The following is a 27,038-nucleotide window of genomic DNA, read 5'->3' as shown; positions in this document are numbered from 1 at the left end:
AGGGGGCTACAGACGTTCTGTCCCAAACTTTAGTATTGTAGCGAAGCCCTTGACAGATCTCACTAAGAAGAAACTCCCCAAAGTAGTTGACTGGACACCCGCTTGTGAGCTGGTATTTCAGTCATTAAAGGAAGCCCTGGTTCATGCTCCAGTACTGTTGGTGCCCTATTATGACAAGGACTTTATTATGCAAACTGATGCGTCACAGTATGGACTGGGAGCAGTACTTAGTCAGGTGGGGCCAGATGGGCAGGAGCACCCTGTGGCCTATTTGAGCAGAAAACTGCTATGCCGGAAGCTGGGGTATTCCACAATTGAGAAGGAATGTTTGGCCATTGTGTGGGCAGTGAAAAAACTTCTACCTTATTTGTATGGACGACATTTTACTGTGGTGACTGATCATAATCCTTTAAAGTGGCTACAACACACCTCATGAAAATGACCATTTGTTGCGCTGGAGCCTTGCTCTTCAAATTTATGACTTGGACATAATTCACAAGCAAGGAAAGGATCACAGCAATGCGGATGGAATGTCTGGGCAGGAAGAGCCGGATCCTCCGGGTCACTCCCGGTAACCCTCAGAACTGTGGACCAGGATCCAAATCGTAGGGACATTGCCCGCATGGACAAGGGGGGAGGAGTGTGACTGGATCACTGATAACTTAATTGTGACTGGATCATGTAGAAATAATTTATTGTAGAAATGTATTTCAATCAGAGGTGCAGGCACCAATGTATAATTTGAAATGCATTTATCGTGTTACATTGGGATGTGTTTTGTATGCAAGTGTCATTGTTTGGGTTTGTAACTTTGCTAGAGGAAGTCTATTTGCTGATAGCAGGAAATGTTAACTAAGTCATTATGTAAAGTGACAAACGCCTGTTTAGCCTCTATACCCAGCAGGGCCGCTGTCTGGCGTGACTGCATCTCAGATAATGCAAGCATCAAGTTTTAGCACATAACAGAGAAGTGTAATTATTGTTAACTTTGCATTGCATGTAAATCCATGTTTGGGTAAACAAATTGCATCCTGAGCCTCTGAGGCTGTGTTCAAATCAGTACGAAAAGCACTGTCTTCTATTGGAAATTCTTCTTCTGATTCCATCTGACCTGAACACTGATACCTTCAATCAGTGTGACTGGAAATAAACATCACTTGCTTCAAAGACCTGCTTGAGAGCATCTTCCATGTTGAAAATACTGTGACCTACAGATTAGACCCAAAATCTAATCTGTTCCCGGCTGTTTCTGAGGTTTGGACCCAGCATCTAGTACCACCGCTTTGCCGCTACCCAACAGCTTTAGTCAGTGTGATAGGCCAGGGGGGGTCCATCCACAGCAACCCTGATCCATTGGAAGAGATCAGGAGTACCAGCCCAGGTACACCAGTAACGGGATACACTCACAGCATCAGTTACCCAGAAGAAACCCGGTACTGGATGCCGGTAAAGGAGTCCAGTGGTGGCAGCATTTGTAAGCCCCTCCTACTGCGGTGAGAGGGCGTGTTTGGGATAACGAAAGGGAACGGTGGCAAAGTAAGCCCAGCCGGTTCCCAGCAGCAACAGACAGGGTGGCATAGGCAGTCCATCCTGTTACAATGACCCATGGATCGATATTCCACTGTTAGAGAATGGCAACTCAAAAACCAGCCACCCTGCAGCTTCCAGACATCAATTCTCAGAATGATTATAGTAACATAACATAGTTGATGAGGTTGAAAAAAAAACACCAGTCCATCAAGTTCAACCTATTTTGGAACTCCTGTGATCACTCACTTATATTTGAAATTGATCCAGATTAAGCTACTGCCAATCTGTTTCAATTGTGAAAAATCCCCCCAGACCAATATTGCAGTCCAATATTTTCACTATATCCACTACTATCCCTCATTTTAATTAATGGTCACATCCCTGGATACACTTTTCCGCTAAAAATGTCTCTAACCCTTTCTTAAACATATCTATTGAATTTGCCATCACAACCTTCCCTGGCAGTGAATTCCATATCTTGAGTGCCCTTAGTTTACAGAACCCCTTCCTTTTCTGGTTGTGAGACTTTCTCTCATCTAATCTTAGGGGGTGACAGTGTGTTCTGTGTATAGTCCTTGGGGTAAAAAGTTCCTATGAAAGTTCTGTGTATTGACCCTTAATGTATTTGTATCACCTCCCCCCTGGAGTGGCTCCTTATATCTAGGGTCAAATTTTCACAGTGTTTTCCCCTCCTTGGGCAAACTCTTGGGTCTCCCCTTCCTAAACATTGGTGAGTGCTGGACTAGGGGGTTGTAGGGGGAGTGGAGATAAGCTGTTATTCCACAGTGGCTCCCCATGCGGTTTCCCAGATAGAATGCCATTTTAGGCAGTCCTGTGGACAATGGGTACTAATTGGCCTTCCCCACCTCCAAATATTAGGTATAAGATAATTAGCCCCTTACACTACTTTGTGAGGTCACAGGGTCCCCAGCTGTTCAATGCTTCCTGTAGAGAAAGGAGGGGGAGAATGAATGTAGCTACAGCCTTTTCACCTGTGTCCTGGAACCTGATAGCCATAACCCACCTGGCTACACTTTAAGAACAATGAATAACAGCTTCACTGTAATATCAACAATATTCAATAAACAATATACATATTTACAATGAGCTACAATGTACCCTTATCCATATGTAGTTAGACACTGTAGTTGTACTCTGGTGAGCTGCGGAACAAAACCAGGGCTATAAAAAGTACATGTTATAATCCACATATTGTGAGAAACGAGGGACAGGCTTGTTATCAAACTTGTTTCGTCACACCCATTTGTGCCCTGCTTCATTCTCCTACTGTGTCCTGATGCTCTCCTTCGCTCTATGCCATCATCATTCTGAGTTGCTATTTCCTATTCAACTCTACTGCTCTGTCCTCATCTCCACTCATACTCCTTCTCGCCCACTGCGGTCTTCTAACGACCGCCGTCTCACTTCCCATCTGGTCTCCACCTCTCATTCCCGCATTTAAGACTTCTCCAGTGCTGCCCCCCTTTTCTGGTACAATCTCTCCCGTTCCATCAGGCTGTCTCCTAGCCTGTCAAACTTTAAAAGCTCCCTCAAAACCCATCTGTTCAGGTTAGCCTACTCTCCCCACTCTAACCCTGCTCTCTCACATCCCTCTTTCTTTGTATACTAACTTTTCTGTACCTAGCTCCTCTTACTCCTAATTACTCCTGTTATTCTTTATCCACATGATTCTCGACCCTCACCACATCTCGCCACCTTGTCTCCTGTCAGTCTCCCCTCACCTTTAGATTATAAACTCCCTTGTGCAGGGCCCTCTTTTCTCATGTCCTCCTGTTTACCTTTGCCTTTAGCCCTCTACCTCTTCTCTCCATTTTGTCACTTGACTCCTGTCCCCATCATTCCTCTTCTTTAGTGCCTCCTCTTCTCTATCTCTGCCTAGATCCTGTAAGTGGTGCCCACTTTACTGGACACTGGTGCAACCCCTTTTTCACTCCCCACCTCCCTCCTTCACTTCCCTCTTTATCTGTACACTGGAAGTCACTTTAACCTCTTTGCCCTGTGCACCTTTCTCTGCTAGGTTTGTAATTATTTATACTTATTGCACTTTGTTTATACTTATTTCACTTTGCTTTTACTGCACTTTGTTTCTGTACTACCCTGTATGCCATGTATCATTCCCCTGTACTGTTATCCCATGCCCTTGTACGGCACTGCAGACTCTTTGTGGCGCCTCATAAATAAAAGACAATAATATTTGCAAATTGTAATTAAACAACTGAACATCCAGAGCTCACTACTATGAATTAATTCTACTCTATGTACAAACAAGACATCTATTTGAATACATTTATTTTATTTTTAGCAGATGGACTCCAAAGCAGCAATATCTCAGAGGGACATCTCATTTTGTCTCCAGATTTTAAAATTGAAGATAACATGATACAAGTTTCTACAGGAAAAAAAGCCATTAGCCTAAATATACATCCAGTAGTTCATAGTGCAAATATATCATCTGATCCCCGTAAGGGATGTTCTACTGATAACTCAGATATTCTTACACGTAGTACAACTCATACAGGCTTTCTGTGTTGTAAATGTGGAAAACGTTTTTTACATCATTCTGTCTTTGTTAGACATCAGAGAACTCACAGAGGTGACAAATCATTTCTATGCTCTGAGTGTGGGAAATGTTTTACATATAAATCGAGTCTTGTTCGACATCAGGGAACTCACACAGGTGACAAACCATTTCCATGCTCTGAGTGTGGGAAATGTTTTACATATAAATCGAGTCTTGTTCAACATCGGAGAACTCACACAGGTGAAAATGCATTTTCATGCTCTGAGTGTGGGAAATATTTTACATATAAATCGCGTCTTGTTGAACATCAGAGATCTCACACAGTTGAGAAATCATTTCCATGCTCTGAGTGTGGGAAATGTTTTAAACAGAAATCGGGTCTTGTAAATCATCAGAGAACTCACATAGATGAGAAACCATTTCCATGCACTGAATGTGGGAAATGTTTTATACTTAAATCGAGTCTTGTCGAACATCAGAGAGGTCACACAGGTGAGAGAGCATTTCCATGCTCTGAGTGTGGAAAATGTTTTACATATAAATCGCGTCTTGTTGAACATCACAGAGTTCACACAGGTGAGAAACCATTTCCATGCACTGAGTGTGAGAAATGTTTTAAACAGAAATCAGGTCTTGTTAATCATCAGAGAATTCACATAGGTGAGAAACGATTTCCATGCTCTGAGTGTGGTAAATGTTTTACACATAAATCGATTCTTGTTCAACATCAGAGAACTCACACAGGTGAGAAACCATTTCCATGCTCTGAGTGTGGGAAGTGTTTTAAACAGAAATCGGGTCTTGTTAAACATCAGACAATTCACACAGGTGAGAAAGCATTTCCATGCACTGAGTGTGAGAAATGTTTTACATATAAATCTTTTCTTGTTCTACATCAGAGAATTCACACAGGTGAAAAACCATTTCCATGCTCTGAGTGTGAGAAATGTTTTAGATATAAATCGGGTCTTGTTAAACATCAGACAACTCACACAGGTGAGAGAGCATTTCCATGCACTGAGTGTGGGAAATGTTTTACAGATAATTCGGGTCTTGTTAAGCATCAGAAAACTCACACAGGTCAGAATCCCTTTCAATGCTCTGAGTGTGAGAAAAGTTTTACATATAAATCATATTTTGTTGAACATCAGAGAACTCACACAGGTGAGAGACCATTTCCATGCTCTGAATGTGGGAAATGTTTTACACTTAAACCGCAACTTGTTAAACATCAGAGAATTCACACAGGTGAGAGACCATTTCCATGCTCTGAATGTGGGAAATGTTTTACACACAAAGCGTGTCTTGTTAAACATCAGAGAACTCACACAGGTGAGAAACCATTTGCTTGCTCTGAGTGTGGGAAATGTTTTACACAAAAATCGTGTCTTGTTCAACATCAGAGAACTCACACAGGTGAGAATCTGTTTCCATGCTCTGAGTGTGGGAAATGTTTTACATATAAATCGCGTCTTGTCCAACATCAGAGAAGTCACACAGGTGAGAAACCATTTCCATGCTCTGAATGTGGGAAATGTTTTACATGTAAATCAGCTCTTTTTACACATCAAAAAAAAAAAGTCACAGCTGAAAACCATTTCTTTAAAGTAATAGACAAGGAACAGGTTTGCCACAATTCAAATGTTGTGAAAGCCTTTAATTTGTAAGTGAAAACTATAAAAATCTCCATAAATTTTTTTATGGTGTGTATACTCAACGATATAGTAACATCACTTAGTTTGTGAGGGTATTTCAAATCACATAGTATATTAAAATGTTAGAATTGAATTATCAGTCACAGTTATTGGTGGAATGTGTGCCTTCAAAACATTACTTGCGGGACTTATTTCCGTTTCCTTTCTCTTATTAGATATCTGTGTCTGTGTATATAATCCTGACAATGGGCTGGAGATATAGGGGTAAACCAATCAGCTATTATTTTGAAGAACGTACTTGATAAATGATAGCTAGAATCTCATTGGTTGCTATAACAGTCACTTTTTTTTTTTAGATGGTTTGATACTTTTACCCCAAAATGTCTGATCTTTGGAAATGTTTTATTATGTTTGGTCATTCTCTGTAATTGAAGGTGGTTTTATATAATTCAAGTAATATGTGACTACTTACTGAGTATAATTTAGAAATCTACAAAAATGTGTGCCCACAGTGCAGATGCAATTATTAGGGTACATGGCTATTTTCTTACAAGCTTATTCATTTATACAGGGATATGCGCAGGTTGGATGGTCAACCTGCATATGCAGGGCTGCAAATCTCTATGGGAGGAGCTAAGAAGATGCAGACTGATATAGCACCCACATGTGAAAATTATATTTTATTTATTGGATGTCTAAGTGAGGTTGAAAGGGTGGAAAGTGTGTTTGTTCAGGGGTCTTTTCATATTAGCAGGTGCGTGCAGGGCCTTTTTCATCCTGCAAAAGGACTTGAATTTTGCACATGATTACAGGTTATGGAGATCAAGTCTAGTTGTATATATTTAAATGGGATGCATTTTATACCTTATATGAGGAGGATGGTCTTAAAATATCAGGTTTTTGAAGCATAGTTTTTGTTGTTTTCTCCATGTGCTCCCAAAAGCGGATTGCGAGTAAACACCTATGTATGTGCTAGGCCAATAATTAGGCACATTTGTGTATAATTCAATGCTCTCTGCATTTTTTCTGGTTGGTAAATTGCATTCAGCAAATCTCTGGTTGGGTTTTCCTGGAAAAACATTACTAAGAAATAGATTCCTCACCTACTTTCAGCAGCCGGGTGTCTTGTACCTTTTAGATAGTGAGAACCTCTCTCATATTCCATTCTACTCCCAATATTCAGATAGACGCTTGGGCAACATAGCTTAAGGAAGGTATAAGACTAAATGCACCTAAAAAATGCAATTTAAAATACTGAAAAACACCTTAGGCATTAGAATATTTTAGGGTCTTATACTTTCCCGCTCATTCTATTACAGTACATTCATGACTATTGTTATAGAAAACCTTATATATTGTATACTGTAGTTTGCACCCTGACAAATGTTAAATATTTTAGGTTCAGTATGTTTTTATTTTGTTTCTATGCCTTTTATTCTTTATATAGTGAATAAGTATATGAAATAACAGTACAATACTTTTTTAGACACAAAGTGGTATTCTATGATCTATTCACAAATACGGTTATAAAATCTGTAATTACCATCCCGACTTCATGTTTCTTGTATGATTATTTAAACTAGATAAAAAAGATGGTGGGAAGTGACGGAAGGGAGACGGCTGATAAGGGTGTATTTTGCATAAAATATGGAGGGAAGAGTGTCGGAGTCCAAAGTGCTCAATGTTGGTTTGGCAATAATCTAGTATTTCTATCTTGTGGTCCACCCTTAAAGCCCTGTCTCTTTCAGCAGTCTTGACCAGATCATTGAGTGAGTTAGTCTATTGTGTCACCCTACTGCAGTTACCGACAATTCTACAGACCTAGTTCCTGACACTTGTTACCTGTATTTGCTTCTCCAGCAATAAGGACTTCATATCCTTGTCACATTTTACCCATCTCAGACTTGTGACCTACTTTGTGACACTCCACACCCAATATAGAATGATCTGGAATAAATCGTATCCTGTTTGAGAGTTCCCTTGTCCTGCTTGGATGTTTGCTGACCACTAAGCTACCAGTTTTATCAATGAACTATAAAAAGTAGCATACACAACAAAGCTCTCTGTGATTGTGCTGCCTGTAGAAGTACAATACATAGTTTCACCACACTTATACAGCAATACAATATAGCAAGATCAGAAGCTTGTACTCCGTTATATACAAAAAATGTAAAAGTAAAATAAGGTGCAATATGTGTCTCTAGTTCCCCTAAAAACAGACTCCTCCAGTATTTATTTCTTGTAAGGTGGATGCTTTTTCTCAATAAGGTGTCTTTAAAATATCACTCATGTTGCATGATATATATGTAAAAAAAAAAAGCAATACAATAATATGGTACAGTATGGAGGTCACTCCAGTGTATCACACACTATATGTTATATACAGCTGATCTTCCCCACATAAAGTAATTATAGAATAAATAATCTGAAATAATAAGTATTGACCTCATTAGCAATCAAATAATATTTTCCCCATAATATGAAAAATAAAATTTGTCCCATAAGTTAATAATGTTGTCCCCCTAGTCATTAAATAATGAGTAAAAGAGCTACACCTGGTGTGCCCACTTGTGTCTCTATGCTTACTTAAAATCAGAAGTCATCAACAATTATATAATTGCGGGAAAAGATCTTTAGGTTTTATCGCCTGGTGGACAAAACAGAAAAACATTACTACAGAAAGTGAAACTGCAATTGACAATGACACAGTGTTAGTGAAAACCTCTATTTGTCTTCTGTAACATCTCATACCTGGAAAAGAGAGTTGCTGTGACCAATCACAGATCCAGAAGGATGAGAGAGACACTTCTGGACGAATGACAAAACTCTCTGTCTAACTCATGTATATTACAATTGTGGAACTGTTACAGAGAATAAATGTAGGTGCTTCTGGATTTGGAACCAGAGCATTCATCTTTAAAAGCTTTTGTATCTATGCTGGTCATATTGCATCACAGATAGGCTGATTGCCAATATTTTTTTACCTGAATAAAACTTTATTAATTTTTCCAATATTTGATCAGACAATCAATTATTATACTGTAATATAATGTAAAATCATGGTATTTTCTTTATAATATTTATGTTTATAACCAGTAAGAACAGCTGTATAAAATATGTGCAAAATAAAGATATGAAGGATTAACAAAGTACAGAAGAGAGAGCTTAGCGTCTCTTTGGTTTTTATTTTAAATGAAGGTGAAAAATAACCGGTATTTACACCATAATTGCACACACTATCTTCTTCTTCTGCTCCTGGATGCGCTTGTTACATCACCATACGCATTTACACTTTCTTTCTTATGACGCTCCTACTTCAGTCCTTTAAACCTAATTTATTGTATCACACAGATTTCTCTATATAATATCTCCTGTATCAAGATATTATGAATTCATAATCACAACACAGATATATATGTATGCAATATAATGTTTACTTGTACAATAGTGTAATAATATCTTTTCAATAACAATCTTACCCATGGTACATATAATAGATGACATTTTGTGTGTAGGTACAATAGCTTATTATTTTCTTGCTACTTATGTATATGTACCTGCGTGTATGTGTGTATCTCAGAATTCATTACAATTCTCATGTTGGCTGCATTATCTCCATCCTAATTGCATACATGCTGTCAGGCCGCAGGCCTTCAGAGGAGTATAACGGAACAGAACACTAACCGGTATTCGCGCCACTGAACTAGCAGGTGCGGAGTCTAATGTACCCCTGGTGTTCGCCAGGGACCCCCGCAAGGAGGTTTGGACTTCGCTGCACAGGGTACGCAGGTCGCGGTCCTACTAGCCAGTTGCCGGTGTAGTGTAGAAGGGTCAGACGGTCCGGGTCGAGCCAATCAGGAATGTACGGTACCAGGGAGAATCCGAAAGAGTGGTCAGCAAGCCGAGGTCGAAGTACAATATGGGTCACACAGACAATAGGATGGTCGCCAAGCCGGGTCACAACGGAAAGCAAGAATAATGGTAGTACAATAAGGAACAAGGAAGCAGGAAAACCAGGATACTAGGATTGAACCTGTTACTCTGGCGCCAGAGGCAGGTTTAAATAGGACAGGCTAGAGGATGATTGGAGGAGCCAGTAGGCGGGGATCCAACGGGACGAGGCAGGGCGCATGCGCCCGACAAGCCTCTGAGGCGGAAGCCGCAGCGTGTCTGTTGCCTAGCAACAGCGCTGCGGCCGGAAGGAAGGAGGGCGTCCGTTCCCCGGCTGACGAAGCATCAGCGGGGACGGCCCCTGACACATGCTATTTTAATGCATACTCTTCTACTTTCAATAAATGTCATCGAACAGACAGATCTTGCCAATACAACGTCGCTGCTTGCTAAGGTTTCTCGGTCACTACTTAAAATGGCCACCCTCATACCGTGGTTTGTTACAAGCACATGTGTTAGCAGCATGTGACTCAATGGTGGCCATTTTCCTAACAATGTGCCCTTCATACCGACAGGCCCAGATTTTAAGCAATAAATCTCCAGTAACCCAAGACAACACAATAATACATGTCCATCACATATATCACTGTTTAGCAATCATACATTGTCCACTAATTTTCCTTTGGTCTCACAGGGGAGGAGATGTCTACAAACATCCCAGTAACATTCACTAATTCAATTCAAACTATGTGCAAGCAAATAAGTCTTTTCTATCTTATCACACATCTGTTTAACTAGCGGCCATTACACATGCAGGCGGGAGGGGCGAGAGGCAGCAAGGCAGATTACACAATTATAGGCACAGTCAAACACAATGTATTTCAATGTATACAATTTTTCCAAATAAGAATTTCCCAACACTTTAACTTATCCTTAAACTAACTTTATTTAACTTATATCTTACTATTCAATTACTTACAAACGAACACTTCTTAAAAGCTTGACCACATGTCCTATGACTCAGTCAGCCATTTTAACTAATTACTTTTTGCATTCTTAAACAACACAGATATTCTTTCACACAATAAACTTTTTGCTGACTTGCATCTAATATGACTTAATGTAATTACAATATCACAACCACAAACATCTCTACAAACGAGAGAACATAACTCCAAACCCCACATCATTACTGACCAAATGTGATCTCTCCAAGATACCAGCCCTCCATGCTGTAACTTTTTTGCTAACTATCATTTATAGATTTACCATTACAACACTAACAATAAACACTGTACAAATGTTTTATATTTAAGTCTTTTTCCTCATGTTCAAAATCAGAGCCAGGGGCCCATATATGTTACGCTTTTTCTATGTGCAAATGGGGAGAAAAGGTTCCTGGATGTCTGTGTGTAGTCCTCATCCAAAAAGAAAAGAGACCTGACGACTCACAGAGCTGATTACAAATACGTCTGTGGTAGGGGCTGATGTACCTGATTGGAAGCCAATTGTTTTAAAATGTAAATGTATTTAGCCCTCAGCTCTCTAGACAAATGTCTGCATCTTGCAGAGTGGGGGAGGATAGGAACCAGTGCTCTTCTAAATGGATATTTTGTGTGAAATGGAAAATGTCAAATATTATATTCTTTCTCAAGGGGCATTATGTAAACAAGTAATTAGTCTGTTTTTGTAGGTGTCTTGAGGGGGGGTCCTCATAGACTGTATGAGACAGTGAGTTCCAGAGAGTAGGAACCACAAAGCTAAAACCTTGTCCTCCAAATGAAGTATTGGAGATACTAGGAACTGTTAGTAGTCCTTCATCTGTGTATGGCAATGAGTGAGAGGGAGTATAGGAAATCAGAAGCGGCTTCTAGTACCCAAGGTCCTGGTTGTGTAGGGCTTTGAATGTCAATAAGTCCACCTTGAAACTGATTCGCCATCTTACAGGCAGCCAGGGAAGGGAATGGAGAACAGCTGTTATGTGGCAGGAACAGGGCTGGTTATGTAACAGCCTGGCTGCTGCATTTTGTAGCAGTTCTTTAATTAATCCTGACCCAATTAGAGTATATTGCAGTAGTCCAAGCCTGAGGACACAAATGCATGTGTAAGTGTAGGAATATCTTCTGAGGGAACCAACTGCTTGATGCTGGCTATGTTCTTCAGATGAAAGGATAAGGATTTGATCATGGCTGAAACCTTATGTTTAAATGTCAAACCACAATCAACTACAACACCGAGATTCTGCACATGATGAGTTTTGCAACTCCAAACCCCCAAGCTTAAGCCCAGTTGGTTGGCCCAGCTGCAGTCTGGTTATTTGCCATTGAGCTCCTATCATAAGTATCTCTGTTTTATAAGAATATAGTCTCAGCATACTGGTACTCATCCACCCCTAGAGCTCAGCTAAACAGCCATTTAGGGTTGGTATTGGATTCTTAGGGGGGTATTCAATTGTCGCCGTTAACGCTCTCAAACGAGCGCTCTAAAAATATTAGCGTTAATACGATAATTACTCGCTAAATTTAATCTCGCAGCTCCCTGAAATTCAGCGAGTAAACTACCGTATTAACGGTATTTACGCTCATATTACCGTATAAACTAATATTTTTCGAGCGCTCGTTTTTTTTGTTTTAGCGCGTTAAAAGCAACAATTGAATACCCCCCTTTAGTACTCGGAGCAAATACAACAGGTGCAGATGAGTATACACCTAAAGACACCCTGCTAGTGATTTGAACCAGCTAAGGACTCTACCATCCAGTCCACAGAAATTTCTCATGTGCTCTAATAATATCCCATGGTCCCCAGTATCAAATGCTGCAGAGAGGTCCAGGAGGATTATGATCCATTACTCACCTCTGTCTCTTGTTTCAGAAGATCATCAAGTACATGTACCAGGGCTGCTTCAGTCAAAAGATAAAGTTTGAGTTCACTAGTATGCTTCAAAAAGATTACTGCTAGATAAAATCCTATAATGATCATACATCAGTCAATAAAGCACAATATAGCATACAAAGAGAAGATAGGACAACAAATCAAGCGCTACCCTATTCACATACATTAATAAGGAATAAGAATACTTATATTTTGTCGTGAGTAGGAACATTCCCACTTTTTTACAGGCGATCCACACCATGTAAAAGACAAAAAAAACAACAACATACAAATAATAGTGCAATCCTATTTGTACAAGATAAAATGTCATATATAATTCAACAAAGTGGTAAAAACAGCAGAATCCACATAATTCTCCAGTGTGCTGGTCCCTGTTTGTGTGAAAACGTACACCACACAAACTTGTAAGTGTGCCTTCACAAACAAATCACTCTTCATCGTGAAGTTTCTCTTTAGGTATAAAACTTACTAGATATATGCTTGTAAAACGTATCTCTGGATCTCTTTAAATCTTCAACAAGACTAGTACCACGTGTCTGAAAACGTTCTCAAGGGTGTTTTACCAAAGTAAAAAATAATAGAAAAAACATGATCTTGTATAATATGTTTTTATTAAATTTCATAGGCAAATGTATTAATTAAAACACTAGGGGGTAAATGTATCAAGATCCAATTTTGCAAATCCAGTGATTTTCTCGGGAGAGTTGAAAGTCGCAGATGTATAAAGCTGAGATTTCATGTAAAATCACCAGAGTTGTGCTTCTGTCAAAATCACTATTTCCAAAATCGATAGAGCTCAAACTCTCCACTGTTTGCCACTCTGGCTATACAAGTCTCAAATGTATGAAGCTGTGATTAAACACGCCAGATACAACATGCTGCTTGCTAGCAGCGTGTTGTATAAACACATCACTGTTACACTGTTCTGCAATAGAGCCGGAACTCCGGCAGCTGTAAAAACAGTTAAAAATAGATCAAAGTAAAAAAAAAAAAAAAAGAGCGGGGCCCCCCTCGATTCACTATTAACCTTAGTGTTGCCAGCCTACTGCTGGTTCAATGAAAATCAGGGAAAAATTTTGCGTGGGGTCCCCCCCGATTTTCACGGAACCAGCATTAGGCAAACCAGCCGGGGCTGGTGGCACTATAGCAGGGGGACACGCGGCAAGGGTCCAAATATTTTTTGGACATTTCAAGCCGGACTTTGGATACAAAATTATTTGGGACTTGGTTGACAGCCATTTTGGGATTAAAAGCTGCTGACGACAGATGAAAACATCTGTGGTAAGTATAGATTATTATTTTTAATACAAATATATGGTATAAATGAGGGTGTTTACTGTCTTTATTGTGGGTTTATTATTCTTATTAAATGTTAGTGGTTTTAACAAGGGTGTTGTGGTTTATTTAACATTTTGTTTTGTGGAACTACAGGTCCCAGCCAGTACATGGTCTCAGGGCATGTAGGCACTTGTGGTTCTCCAAGTGCCAACATGCCCTGTCCAAGTGCCAATATGCCCTGGCTGCCATGGGTATGCTGGGCTGGTGCTTGTAGTTATACAAGTATCAGCATGCCCACACTATTTATGGCACCCTGGCTGGCTGAGATTTATAGTTCCACCAAACCAAATAGCATTTGTTTATTTATTTTCTACTATAATCACCGTTATTACCCTATACCCACTGCCCAGGGGTGTAGGAAGAGCCCTAGTGCTTTCAGCATCGGGCTGAGTGTCCCTAGAGGGTGGGCCTGATCATTTTTTTCGGCAGACCCCCACTCCCTAGGGAATCCAGCCCAGCGCAGAACAACCTGGGGTTGGTTGTCAGGTGGGTCCAGTGTAAACAGGTCATAGGCTAGTTCAAACAACCCCCTCTAAGGCTGAGGGTCAACATTCCAGATGATTCTCCTGCCCAGAAACCAGTTTAAGGTCGTCTATTTACACATTACAGTCAGTATAACTTTAAGTATTTATTCCCTAACATCACTAACTAGAGTATGCAATGTGCGATCTCTTCGTCATAAGAACCGGACAACTGCTGATGAATAGGGGATTAAAATGATACTAGACATGACACACTATAACCTGAACCTTAAATAACACCTTAACACTGTCTTTATTGTGGGTTTATTATTTTTATTAAATGTATGTGGTGTTAACAAGGGTTTGGTGGTTTATTTAACATTTTGTTTTGTGGAACTACAGGTCCCAGCCAGCCCTGGGTGTCAGGGCATGTTGGCACTTGTGGTTCTCGCAAGTTTTTACAGCTACCGGAGCTCCTGCTGTATGACAAGCAGTGTAACAGTGATGTGTTTATAGAAAACGCTGCTACAACACAGGAGAGTTAGCTAACACGGGAATGTTTTACATCGCAGTAAAGCACCAGAGATGACCAGCGATTTTGAAGATCAGGGTAAAAATCTCAGCTTGATACATTTGAGAAATTTTGAACTAAAATCGTGGGTTATCACCCGTGATTTGCCGCGATTTTAACATGCTGAAAAAATCGGACCTTGATACATTTACCCCTAGATGTGCATACTGTTTATAAGCAAACGAAAAATGAGTGCAGTTACTCCTACCTGATATTGAAAGATAACGGGCACATCACATAATATGCTGTTTTGGTCCCAGGATTGAGTGACCGCCAATTCCTCTCAAAGTATTTTCAGCAGGTGGACCTGTAGCACAAAACTTGCACCTACCAACGCATTTCGGCCCAAGTGTGGGTCTTTCTCAAGGTAGGTAGAAATATAGTGCACAGGGATCTATTTATACTTCCCATTACAGTCACATGATTCAAAAGGTCACAACATACCAATCAATTATCTTGGAGTAGAAACCTATTAAAAAATATACATATAAAACAGCCATTCTAATACATAATTAATCTGAATTCATATAAAAGGAAAATTCCATTAATATAAACATCTATAAAAATAAGGTAAATCTAATCTTTGTTATCTGACAGAGGAATAAAGTTCCTATAGATAAATGAATATTTGTCCAAACTAATGTAATCTTTATAATGCAAATATATTTCATAAAAAACATAGAATCGCTATATAATAAAAAAGTACAACATAGAACAAAACATCATAGAAAAACGCTGATTACATGTGGCTTCCTGTATGTGTTTCAAGCCTCGGTTTGATGTTTTTCTTCCCGATGAAATGCAGCTAACATAATGTTAGGAGATCCAAGCCTCGTCTTCAATAGAAGCCTCCTCCTTCATTCCAATCCTATTGGACTGATCAGTGTGATGTCAGCAGCTTCAGTATCAAGTTCCAAGCCTCATTCTGAGTCCCATTTTTAAAATATATCATAGTGTGTTTAAAATCCATTCCCTGTTGGTTTACACTAAAAATGTTTAATAAAAAGTGATTAGCTGTAAGGAGATTGAACATTCATTTATATTTCTTGTACATTGTTCCTATGACTCGTAATGAAGACATATGCATAGGTAGGTAAATATGATTATATATTGATTTATTCTAAAAAGCATTTTAGCTCAAAATCCTTGTTGAGGGCCTGAGGCAACAAACAATTCAACTTGAAAATCCCAATTTCTCTTTTTGTTAGTAGATGCTCTCTATGCCTCGGTATTTCCAGTCCTTATTAACAATTTATTTGCCTAAAAAATTCTTAAGCCCTCCCATTGAACATTTATGTTTCATCTTAAAATGAAAGGATAAGGAATGATTCTCATATCCTATTTTATTATTACGCAAATGTTTATATAGCTGCTCCTCCTAAGGGGGGCGTGTTGTTCTACCAACATAAAATAGACCACACTTACAGGTAAATTGCATTACTAGAGTTACATGTTATAAAATGGTTAATTTTGTATCCCACATCATTGACCCTAAATGATTGTACTTTTCTCTGGTTGCTTCTTACTGATTTACAAGCCAGACAACCATCACATCTGTAGAACCCTTTGTTGTTGATTCTCCCACCTCTAGATTTCCATACTGTAGCTCTCTTAATGTTAGGAACCCCCACAGCCAGCAACACAAAACCCGGAGTCTGCTCAGAAGTCTGGTTTTCACTGGAGCTGAGGGTCGTGAATTGTGCGCAGACTGGGGAGAACCCAGCGATAGCAGATGGGAGAAATAGCACAGTGAGGTCAGGCAAGGGTCAAGGCCGGCAGCAAACAGAATATCCACGGCACGAACCGGAGTCAGAGGTCACAGGCAAATTGACAGTGTAGGAATCCAGGTAAAGAGGTCAAAAGGGCACAGGCAATCAAAACGGAGTCAGGAATCGGGCAGAAGGTCAGCAACGAAGAATCAATCCAAAAAGGTACAGCAACCAGGAACACGAGCAGGCTAGTCAGCAGAAGCAGGAACTATAACCGACAGTAAGGGCTTGTCCCTTGCTGCCTAATAAACAAGCCAGAGCCAATGAACGGTGCCCTGCTCAGCAGGGAATACTTAGCCCAGCTGGCTATAATTAATGAGGAATGCGCACGCGCCTGGCTGCCCTAGATGCCGGGACGTGGCGCAGGAGACAGAGAGCGTCCTGACCGTTGCCTAGGCGTCCCGGCCGTCGTTATGACGACCGGGACGCCTAGCCATACCCGGAAGGCTCGTAACACTTAACCAATTTATCCTTTGATTTTTTGATCTCCTGTATATAAAACATGGTTTTGTCAGAAGTATTTTTGTTAGGGTTTCATCCTTATTTACAATCGATCAATGTTTTGTAATCACTTTTTCAATTTATTTGAAGCAGCTATTCTTGATTAAAGCGACATCATAAGCTGCATTTCTATTTTTTTCTCTATTTTTTGGAAGAAATAGTTCCTGTCTATCTTTCTTTACAGCTTTTTCTCTTACCGATTTTAATTCTTCTAACTTATAACCCTTTTCTTTAGGATTGGTATCGGATTCTTAGTACTCGGTGCAAATACCATTGGTGTCGATGAGTATACACCTGAAGACACCCTGCTAGTGAGAAATGAATTGAACCAGCTAAGGACTCTGCCATCCAGTCCACAGAAATTTCTCCTGTGCTCTATTAAAATCCCATGGTCCACAGTATCAAATGCTGCACAAAGGTCCAGAAGGATTATGATCGATCACTCGCCTCTGTCTCTTGCCATCAGAAGATCATTAAGTACATGTACCAGGACTGCTTCAGTACTATGTCGTCTCCAGAATCCTGACTGGAATGGAGCATACATTTTGTGGATTAACAGACGGGATCCCAGTTGGGTTCAATTCACTTTCTCAATAACATTCCTGAAACATGGAAGGTTTTATACTGGTTGGTAATTAGTCATACAGAATGGGTCTAGAGATGGTTTAAGAGGACTGACAACTGCTTCCTTTATTGGTTCAAGAAAAATGTCTGCGTCAAACTATTTGGGCAAATACTGGAGCAATTATATCAATACACTGTATTAGAAGGTTCGTTGGGGATAGGTTCAGATCACAGCTGGTGAAATGTAACCTGAGCGTAATTTCAACAATGTCTTCTTCTTACAGGGGTTTAAAGCTAGTTCAAATAAATAGCCTACATCTGCAAACTTGGAACCTTGGCACTTGTTTCATGGAACTGTTATGATTCCAGCCCGGATGGAGGATACCTCCAAAATGCCCACTGAGCTCCATTTTGTTGTTTTCATACTTTTCTGTGTGTATTGTAAAATGCTTATCTGATCATAGATGTCTCCACATATTTTGCTAGGGCAGTGTCTCAGATGCTTTCTGCACATGTGCAAACAATGTCTCTTTCTTATCAGTAATGTACCAACAGAGAGTCTAAAAATGATGTTCATACAGTTAAATGTAAGTTGATTCCAAGACCCTCTGTTCTCTAAGTATAAAAGCTGGAATGCAGCCAGAGAGACCCTTGCTCATGACGGAGCCTTGATGCATGAAGGTGCCTGTGTTTTTCCAACTTTCGTGTGAAGGGAGGGGGTCCTGGAGATTGACTGTTAATTGAACATATGAGATTCAATATTGGAAGCTAAGTATTAATTTACTTTCACTTTGATATTATGTTCATTGTAAAAATAAAGATAAACTTTTCAATAACTTGCAGTCATGAGTCATTAACTCTTTGAAACCAAAAGAATCTCTTTCAACCTAGAACATTAATAGTGCTGCTCGGCAGGGTTTCTAAAGCTTAAACCCTGTTTGTAATAGAGATTTGTGATCAGTCTAGAAGACCTTGTATGTTTCTCTGGCTCATCCAGAGTGAAGGAGAACTGTGATTTGTTTTTAGTAAATCACACTGTATGTTACTCTGCCTTACCCCCGAGTGAGAGAGATTTATGATTAGTTAATCATACTGATGGTCTGTTTGATTGTCTGTCATACTAGAAACATGTTTTGCAAGGGAGGAAAAAATTGTACTTTTGAAAAAGTAATACCTGCATTGACTAAATGTAAGCTTTGGAAAAAATGCAGAAAAGTTTTTAAAACCGTCGTCCGTCGCTGTAAAAATGAGCGAATTGTTAAACTGATGTAGAGAAAGAGCATGAACAAAAGATTGACCTTAAGCTGCCTGAAGCTCAAACTGTTGTTTGTGTATTTGAAAAGCTAATTTTCCCTCTAAGGTAGAGGGAAAGAAAGGGGGGAGTGAATTATTGCATGCAGACATTACAAACAGTTCAAGTCTGTGTGAATATTGTGTTTCTGTGGGAGACTTAAATGGATACAGATCAGAATTGAAGGGGTTTGTTTCACCCATGAAGGAATTTTTACGAGAAAACATGTAGCCAGAGGCTGTGGGAGGAGAGACTTGTCTAGCAAATGAATACATTTGTACTACAGATAAGGAACACATAGAATCCAAACAGATGTGTGAAAGTATGGTGGTAGAAGATTCTGTTGGGACAATGTTATGTGAACCCTTGTCAAGTAATTTATTGCAAACACAAAGTGAGATTTCTAGCAAAAATGCTGTAACATGTCAGATGACCAGTGTTGCTTTTAAAATGACTGAATTCCAAGGTAATATTTAGGGGGTTGTGTGTGATGGAATGACTCAGAACCCGAATGTGAAATTGGTGTCTTTCAAGGGGGCTGTACTGGGTGACGATGAAATAGGAGGGGCTGTGAACATTCACCCAGATCATGTCACTGTTACATTCCCTGTTTGTAAGACTGGAGACTGCCCCTATGAGGGAATTACATGGCACGGAACTACTAAAAGTGTCTCTGTTGAGTTTAACAATGAAATACGTAAAGAAGATGTGTTTTATAAACAGACTTTCACTGCAAAATATGTCCACTGGTTACCTGATAATGGTGTAAAGAAGGTTGCAATAATGGGGGATGGAAACACAGTGATGCTGAACAGCGTGTCACACACATCAAAGCACAATGATCATGCAATAACACACACACACTGATTGGGAAAGTGTCTGATAACAGAGAGCAACAGACACATTGGCTGAGGGATTATTTAGTAACAAAGTTGCAGATTTTGTGATTGGTAATGAAACTCACACCCCAGTGTATTTCCTGATAAAACCAAATCAGACAATGGTTTTAAAACAGCTGAAAGATGCACCGTTACCAATGGCAACCTCAAAACCTGTCATGTCTATCGTGGAAGGAATCAAAGAAGAAATGTTACTTGTCCGCAGCAAAGTGGCACAGACACAGACTTTAATACATGGACGATGGTACTCACAGGAGAGGGGACTATGAAAGGAGAGCATCCCCATGTTGTATGTGATGTACCACAGCTACTTGCAGGACTAGTTAAATTTAAGCAAACTTTGTCAATAATAAGACATCAGCGGTTCACAAAGTGTGCGCCCTGTCACGGGGGTGCCGCGATCGCCCTAGCAATAAAGAGAAGAGAAAAAAAGACAACTTACCAATCATCCAGCGCCGGATCCTCCTCCTCACTGACTGCCGGGCGTGACATCATCGCGTCCGTCAGCCTCAGTGAGGAGCAGCAGCAGAAAGGTCATCGGGAAAGAAGGTAAGTAAAGGAGGGTGAAGGGGGACACAGAGAGGCTGAAGGAGGACAGAGAGAGATGCTGAAGGGGGACAGAGAGACGCTGAAGGAGGGGGACAGAGAGACGCTGAAAGGGGCAGAGAGAGATGCTGAAGGAGGACAGAGAGACAAGCTGAAAGGGGACAGAGAGACCCAATGAAGGGGGACAGAGAGAGACGCTGCAGGAGGGGGACAGTGAGACACGCTGAAGGGGGACAGAGAGACGCTGCAGGAGGGGGACAGAGAGACACGCTGAAGGGACAGAGAGAGATGGCAAAGAAGGGGACACAGTGTGAGATGGCGAAAAGGGAGACAGGGTAATATGGTGATAGGGCGCAGTGATATGATGAAGGGGCACAATGTGATGGTGAAGGGGCCTAAATACATCTTACGTCATTTTGACCCAACTACTTAAAAAACTGGACTACCCGGTAATTATTTTGGCTTAGGGGTGCTTTGGAAAGATTATGGTGACCCTAAGGGTGCCTCGAACTGAGAAAGTTTGGGAACCACTGGGCTAGCCAATTTGTTGAACCCAAGGCTGTTTGCTATGTCACTGAACAGACTGAAGGCCCTGTAAATCTCTGCATGTGAATGGGACATCTGACAAGAATTCTACTTGTAGAGAAAGGGGAGGAAAGAGAAACATGAAAGGCACTCCAGTCCCAAAATAAATAAATGTCAAATTTAGTTATAAAACTTTACTTTTATTATGTTACATTAAAAACAAGGAAAAGCAGCGAATTTTTTTAAAAAAATGTAAGTGATGTGTGTGTACTGTATTAAAACATAAAGAACACCCCGACAGCAGTACAGGGTAATAGTATCTTCACTCAAGTGTCAAGAGACTAAGCTCCCAATAATATATTATTCTCTCTACTGGGTTTAAATCATCAATCTCTTGTTTCTATATATATTGATACAACTGATCTCCTATTATCAATAAAGAGGTTGTTTTAACAATAAAGAGAAAAAAATTCCTCAGAGTGCGTTTTATTGCTTAGATCTGCTTCCAGATCTCATTGGATTATATCACATTATCTGGATTGGTGTGTCATTAATTTGTTAAGCACATTTGTAAAATAATGTGTAGTTATCATTAGTATCATATGTATACAATACTTAGACTTTCACTGATGTAATTCACAGATTCTCAAAAAGAGGAGGGGTTTCCCCCAGGTTCTCTATAGTGCAATAGATCCCTAGCGGAAAAGTGTGATCATACATGAGTTACATAACATCCAGGATTGATAAGCGCATAATATCTCCGCTCACGTGGGCTGGTCCGTGAGTTTAGTTCTAGTACTTCCTGGGCTACTCATATAGTTACAATAATCCCCTCGGTGGGTCCTAGTAATGTAGTAGATCCCTAGCGGGGGGATGTGGTCATGAGCGAATCACATAATACTCAGGATTAATGAGCGCATAATTTCTCCGCTCACGTGGATTGTTCATTAGTCCAGTCCTAATGTTCCCCTAAGTTGCTTATGTAGTTATTGTGATTTCCTCTAAGAGAATGTCTCTACATAATTTCTGCGAATCTACAACAAGTGTACACACAGCGCCATTCATACAATTCTAGCGATACTGGACTGCCTATATAATATAGTAATTCATTCTAAGAGGACATGTCTCCTATATAATTTATGCAGACCTACAGTGAACGCACACATAACGTAGTGATACTTAGATGAGGAGATACAGTGCCTGCCTGTTCTGTCGAGTGTAAGTGACGTCCTAATGACGCCACTTTACCATTAGGACGTCACTTACACTCGACAGAACAGGTTATTATGTGATTCGCTCATGACCACATCCCCCCGCTAGGGATTCTACTACATTACTAGGACCCCCGAGGGGATTATTGTAACTATATAAGTAGCCCAGGAAGTACTAGAACTAAACTCACGGACCAGCCCACGTGAGCGGAGATATTATGCGCTTATCAATCCTGGATGTTATGTAACTCATGTATGATCACACTTTTCCGCTAGGGATCTATTGTACTATAGAGAACCTGGGGGAAACCCCTCCTCTTTTTGAGAATCTGTGAATTACATCAGTGAAAATCTAAGTATTGTATACATATGATACTAATGATAACTACACATTATTTTACAAATGTGCTTAACAAATTAATGACACACCAATCCAGATAATGTGATATAGTCCAATGAGATCTGGAAGCAGATCTAAGCAATAAAACGCACTCTGAGGAATTTTTTTCTCTTTATTGTTAAAACAACCTCTTTATTGATAATAGGAGATCAGTTGTATCAATATATATAGAAACAAGAGATTTGATGATTTAAACCCAGTAGAGAGAATAATATATTATTGGGAGCTACTCTCTTGACATTTGAGTGAAGATACTATTACCCTGTACTGCTGTCGGGTGTTCTTTATGTTTTAATACAGTACACACACATCACTTACATTTTTTTAAAAAAAATTCGCTGCTTTTCCCTTGTTTTTAATGTAACATAATAAAAGTAAAGTTTTATAACTAAATTTGACATTTATTTATTTTTGGGACTGGAGTGCCTTTCATGTTTCTCTTTCCTCCCCTTTCTCTATATGTTCTATGTCTAGAACGAACGAAAGAGCACCCTGTCTATTCTGGAATGCAACATTTTGCTATGAATAAATAGACTATAAGTCCCGTCTGTGTGCGACCACACCTCCGTGTTCTTCCCAAGAAGTCTACTTGGACTGCTGTCCAGAACTAGAAAAACGAGGGACATGCTGATATACACACCTATTACTTTAGTGGTGTGCAAGTAACTGAACTGTTTACAAAACAAGGTATGCAATTCATTGTGGAAACAGCACTGATTGTGCTAAGACGTTTGGTGCAAGAACTGTTAAGCAAAGGAAAAGCTAAAGCTATTTTACAGCAAACTGAAGCTAAAGGAATTGCATTGATCCAAACGGTGGTCAGAGACATTGCAGCAAACTGTTGCTTACCAACTTCTGAAAATGTGGCCCTACATTGCTTGGTCCTGGAGAAGAAGGCCTTATGACAACTGCATAAATATGACAATATGGATTCATCACTTTCAGCTAGAGGGTGTAACAGAGCCGTAACTTAAAATTCTAGCGCCTGGGGCGAGAAAGTCAAATGCCGCCCCCCTAGCCCTCAATTTTAACCAAATGATCCTAAAATATTCCTAAACTGCGCCCCCTTCAGCGTTGCACCCTGGGCGGTCGCCCCTATCGCACAGCCCTAGTTATGGCTCTGGGGGTATAAGTACCATATTGTACTAACAAACACAAAGACTTTGGAGAAATGACAGTACACTGGTCATTCATATTTTGTACTACCCCAAAAATTTCCTGTGTGGATCAGTGAACATTTCGTGAAAGAACTAGAACGGTTTAAATATATACAAATTGGGTTTTTAGAACAGGTTGTATATGTGTATATATATATATATATATATATATATATGTTTTGTTAATCGGGGGGTGGTAAGAGGTTGAACTTATAAGAGGTTTTTTGTTAGTTATATTTGATGCACAAAAACACAACATTTTTTTATCAGATTGTTTTGAAGAATATACAGCATAGATGTTACAGTAGTGGTATATCCTGTTTATTAGAAGTTATTAGAACTAGAGAATTCTAGTACATGTAAAACAAATGTATATTTACCAGTACCAACATAATACACCTATAAAAGTGAGGGTGGATTGTGACAGGCCTAACAAAATGGCCACTGAGCTCCATTTTATTGTTTTCATACTTTTCTGTGTATATTGTAAAATGCTTATCTGATCAAAGGCTGGACCAAGACATCTCCACATATTTTGCTATGCCGGTGTCCCAGATGCTTTCTGGACAAGTGCAAAGAATATATTCTTTCTTACCAGTAATGTAAAAATAGAGAGTCTGAAAATCATGTTCATACCTTTAAATGTAAGTTGATTTCAAGACTCTTTTTCTCTGAGTATAAAAGCTGGAATGCAGCCAGAGACAACCTTGCCTCATGACTGGACCTAGATGCAGAAAGGTGCCAGAGTTTATCCTGATGTGTCCAACGAGGGAGGGTAGATAGCCCCCAGGAGGAATGGAACAGCTGTGCACCCTGTGACATCACAAAGTAGTGGAAGGAGTTAAGAACGGGAGGGTCTGGACTCTTATCTAAAATCAGGAGGTGGGATTTTGACTATTGACAGACCATTCTCCCAGCACGTCCCAGACTTGATGGCAGGGAAAAAGCAGGTAGCGTACTGCTGAAGTCATATTCTACCTCCACCCGTTACCACCCTTATTCCATCCACCAAGCAGACATGAAAATAAACGGTATAAAGGACCCTTTAGAGAGCTTACTTTCTAAGTGGAAGAGGGCATAGCTGAAACAAAAGGAGAAAATGTGTTGCTTAAGAGTGGAAATTGGGCTAGTTGTGAGGGTTGCACTAGTGTGCATAGTGTTATCGAACATAAGGTCACCTCTAAAAAAGAGATGGGTTTTCAAAGAGCGTCTAAATATTTGAAGGGGAAAGTCTGATTGAGCGTGGTAGGGAATTCCATAAGTTGGGAGCAGCACGGGAGAAGTCTTGTAGGCGGAAGTGAGAGGTGGTTACCAGAGACGAGACAAGTAGCAGGTCAGAGGTAGATCTAAGAGGACGGGAGGGAGAGTATTTTGATATTAGATTTGAGATGTATGCAGGGAGAGTGTTGTTGAGGGCTTTGTATCTAAGGGCGAGTAATTTGAATTGGATTCTGGAGGACACAGGGAGCCAGTGTAGGGATTTGCAAAGTGGTGCATCAGATGTGGAGTAGTGAGAGAGGAAAATCACTCTTGCAGCAGAATTTAGGATGGATTGAAGTATGGAAATATGGGTGTCAGGAATGCCAGATAACAGGAGGTTGCCATAGTCAAGACAGGAGATCATGAGAGAACGGATAATAGTTTTGGTTGCATGTTGAGTAAGAAAAGGGCAAATTCTGGCAATGTTTTTAATGTGGAGTCGACAGGACTGGGAGAGAGTCTGGATGTGAGGAATAAAGCAGAGGGCAAAGTTTAGTGTGACACCAAGACAGCGGGCTTGGGAGACTGAGAAAATTGTGGTGTTATTGACAGTATGGGAGATTTGAGGGCAGGTGGTGACTGGCAGGAGGGAAGATAATAAGCTCTGTTTTGGACATGTGGAGCTTTAGGTAGCGTTGGAACATCCATGTGGAGATAGCAGAAAGACAGTTGGTTACACAAGATAGTACAGAGAGAGAGAGGTCAGGGGAAGAGATATAGATTTGAATGTCATCAGCGTAGAGGTGGTATTGGAGGCAGAATGAGCGAATTAGTGCCTCAAGAGAGAAAAAAGTAAAGGGAAAAGAACAGAGCCTTGTGGGACCCCAGATTGTGGGAGTGGAGGGGAGGATGTGCCAGTAATAGGTGACAAAATCATGGGCAGTGAGGGAGGAAGGAGGAGGAGGTTCAGGTGGGCAGAAAAGTGAGTTGAAGGTGGCAAAGGGGCGACGTGGGTTAGAAGACTGGGTGGATATTAGAGATTTGAAGAATGTTTGTCAATTGAAAGGGCAGTGCTGCAAGTTGAAAGGATGAATTTATAGTGGAGGAAATCAGGATAGGAACGAAATTTCCTCCAGTGACGCTCTGCAGTGCGGGAGCACTTTTGTAGGTAGCGGATCTGTTTGTTGTGCCATGGCTGGGATTTGGATCATCGGAGACTATATGTAGTAGCTGGAGCTGCATTGCCTAGGGCCGAAGTGAGTGTTTTGTTATAGAAAGAGGCAGCCTGATTAGGACAGGACAATGCAGTCATTGGAGAAAATAGTTGTTTTAATGAAAATGAGAGTGGATTGGGTTAAGAGTACTTAGATTTTGTTGTGTACGTGTGTATTTGGGTGCAGGGGGAAGGGCATGAGGTAAGGTAAGGCTGATAGAAAGGAGGTTGTGGTTGGAGAGTGGGAAGACTACATTGGAGAAACTAGAGATGGAGCAGTAGGGAGAGAAGACAGGGTCAATGGAGTGTCCATCACAGTGGGTGGGAAATTATGTCCACTGGGAGAGACCAAAGGAGGAAGTGAAAAAAGTTTAGTTCAATGGGAATGTTGAAATCACCTAGTATGAGTGTAGGCAGGTCAAAGGATAGGGAATAAGTGAGCCAGGCCACAAAGTTGTCAAAGCATTGGGAAACTGGGCCTGGGGGGGCGATAAATGACAGCAACACAAAGGTGGAGAGGATAAAATAGACGGATAGTATGGACTTCAAAGGAAGAGAATGAGAGGGAGGGTTCACAGGGTATGACTTGGAAGGTGCAGCTTGGTGAGAGTAGAATGCCTACTCCACCACCTTGTTTGTTTCCGGGTCTGGGAGTGTGGCTGAGGAAGAGTCCCCCATAGAAGAGAGCTGCAGGGGATGTAGTGTCAGAGGAGGTGAACCAAGTTTCTGTAATGGTAAGGATGTTGAGGGATTTAGAAATGAATAGATTATGGATGGATGTAAGCGAGGGTAGTGGAGATATGTGGATAAGGTTGGATAAGGTTGGCGGGATTGGAAGTACGGGATAGATGGAAAAGTTTTGTCAAGCGCTGTTCGAGTGC

The 27,038-nt window shown here is 40.4% G+C and overlaps 1 protein-coding gene and 1 pseudogene across 7 annotated transcripts in view; both read left to right on the top strand.

Moving 5' to 3' along the window:
- LOC142160094 (uncharacterized) overlaps positions 1-27,038 on the top strand; it is a 341,050-nt gene that overhangs the window by 45,883 nt on the left and 268,129 nt on the right. Inside the window, exon 4 of one of the 7 annotated variants that reach the window (XR_012693054.1) lies at positions 3,854-6,941. The exons of 4 other annotated variants lie outside the window; for them this stretch is intronic. Coding sequence is in view for 2 of the 3 variants with exons in the window: in XM_075215037.1 (XP_075071138.1) it covers positions 3,854-5,739 (1,886 nt within the window). In the remaining variant the exon portion in view is untranslated. Of the gene's footprint in view, positions 1-3,853; positions 8,740-27,038 lie in introns of those variants that run through there. 2 more of the 7 variants (XM_075215039.1, XM_075215037.1) reach the window with 2 other exon arrangements.
- Positions 1-27,038, top strand: part of LOC142160090 (uncharacterized) — a 344,815-nt pseudogene that overhangs the window by 230,163 nt on the left and 87,614 nt on the right.

This window comes from Mixophyes fleayi, chromosome 6 (genome assembly GCF_038048845.1).
Source record: "Mixophyes fleayi isolate aMixFle1 chromosome 6, aMixFle1.hap1, whole genome shotgun sequence".
Lineage (NCBI taxonomy): Eukaryota > Metazoa > Chordata > Amphibia > Anura > Limnodynastidae > Mixophyes > Mixophyes fleayi.
Note: the sequence above shows the minus strand (reverse complement) of the source record. Positions and strands in the feature narration are given on the sequence as shown.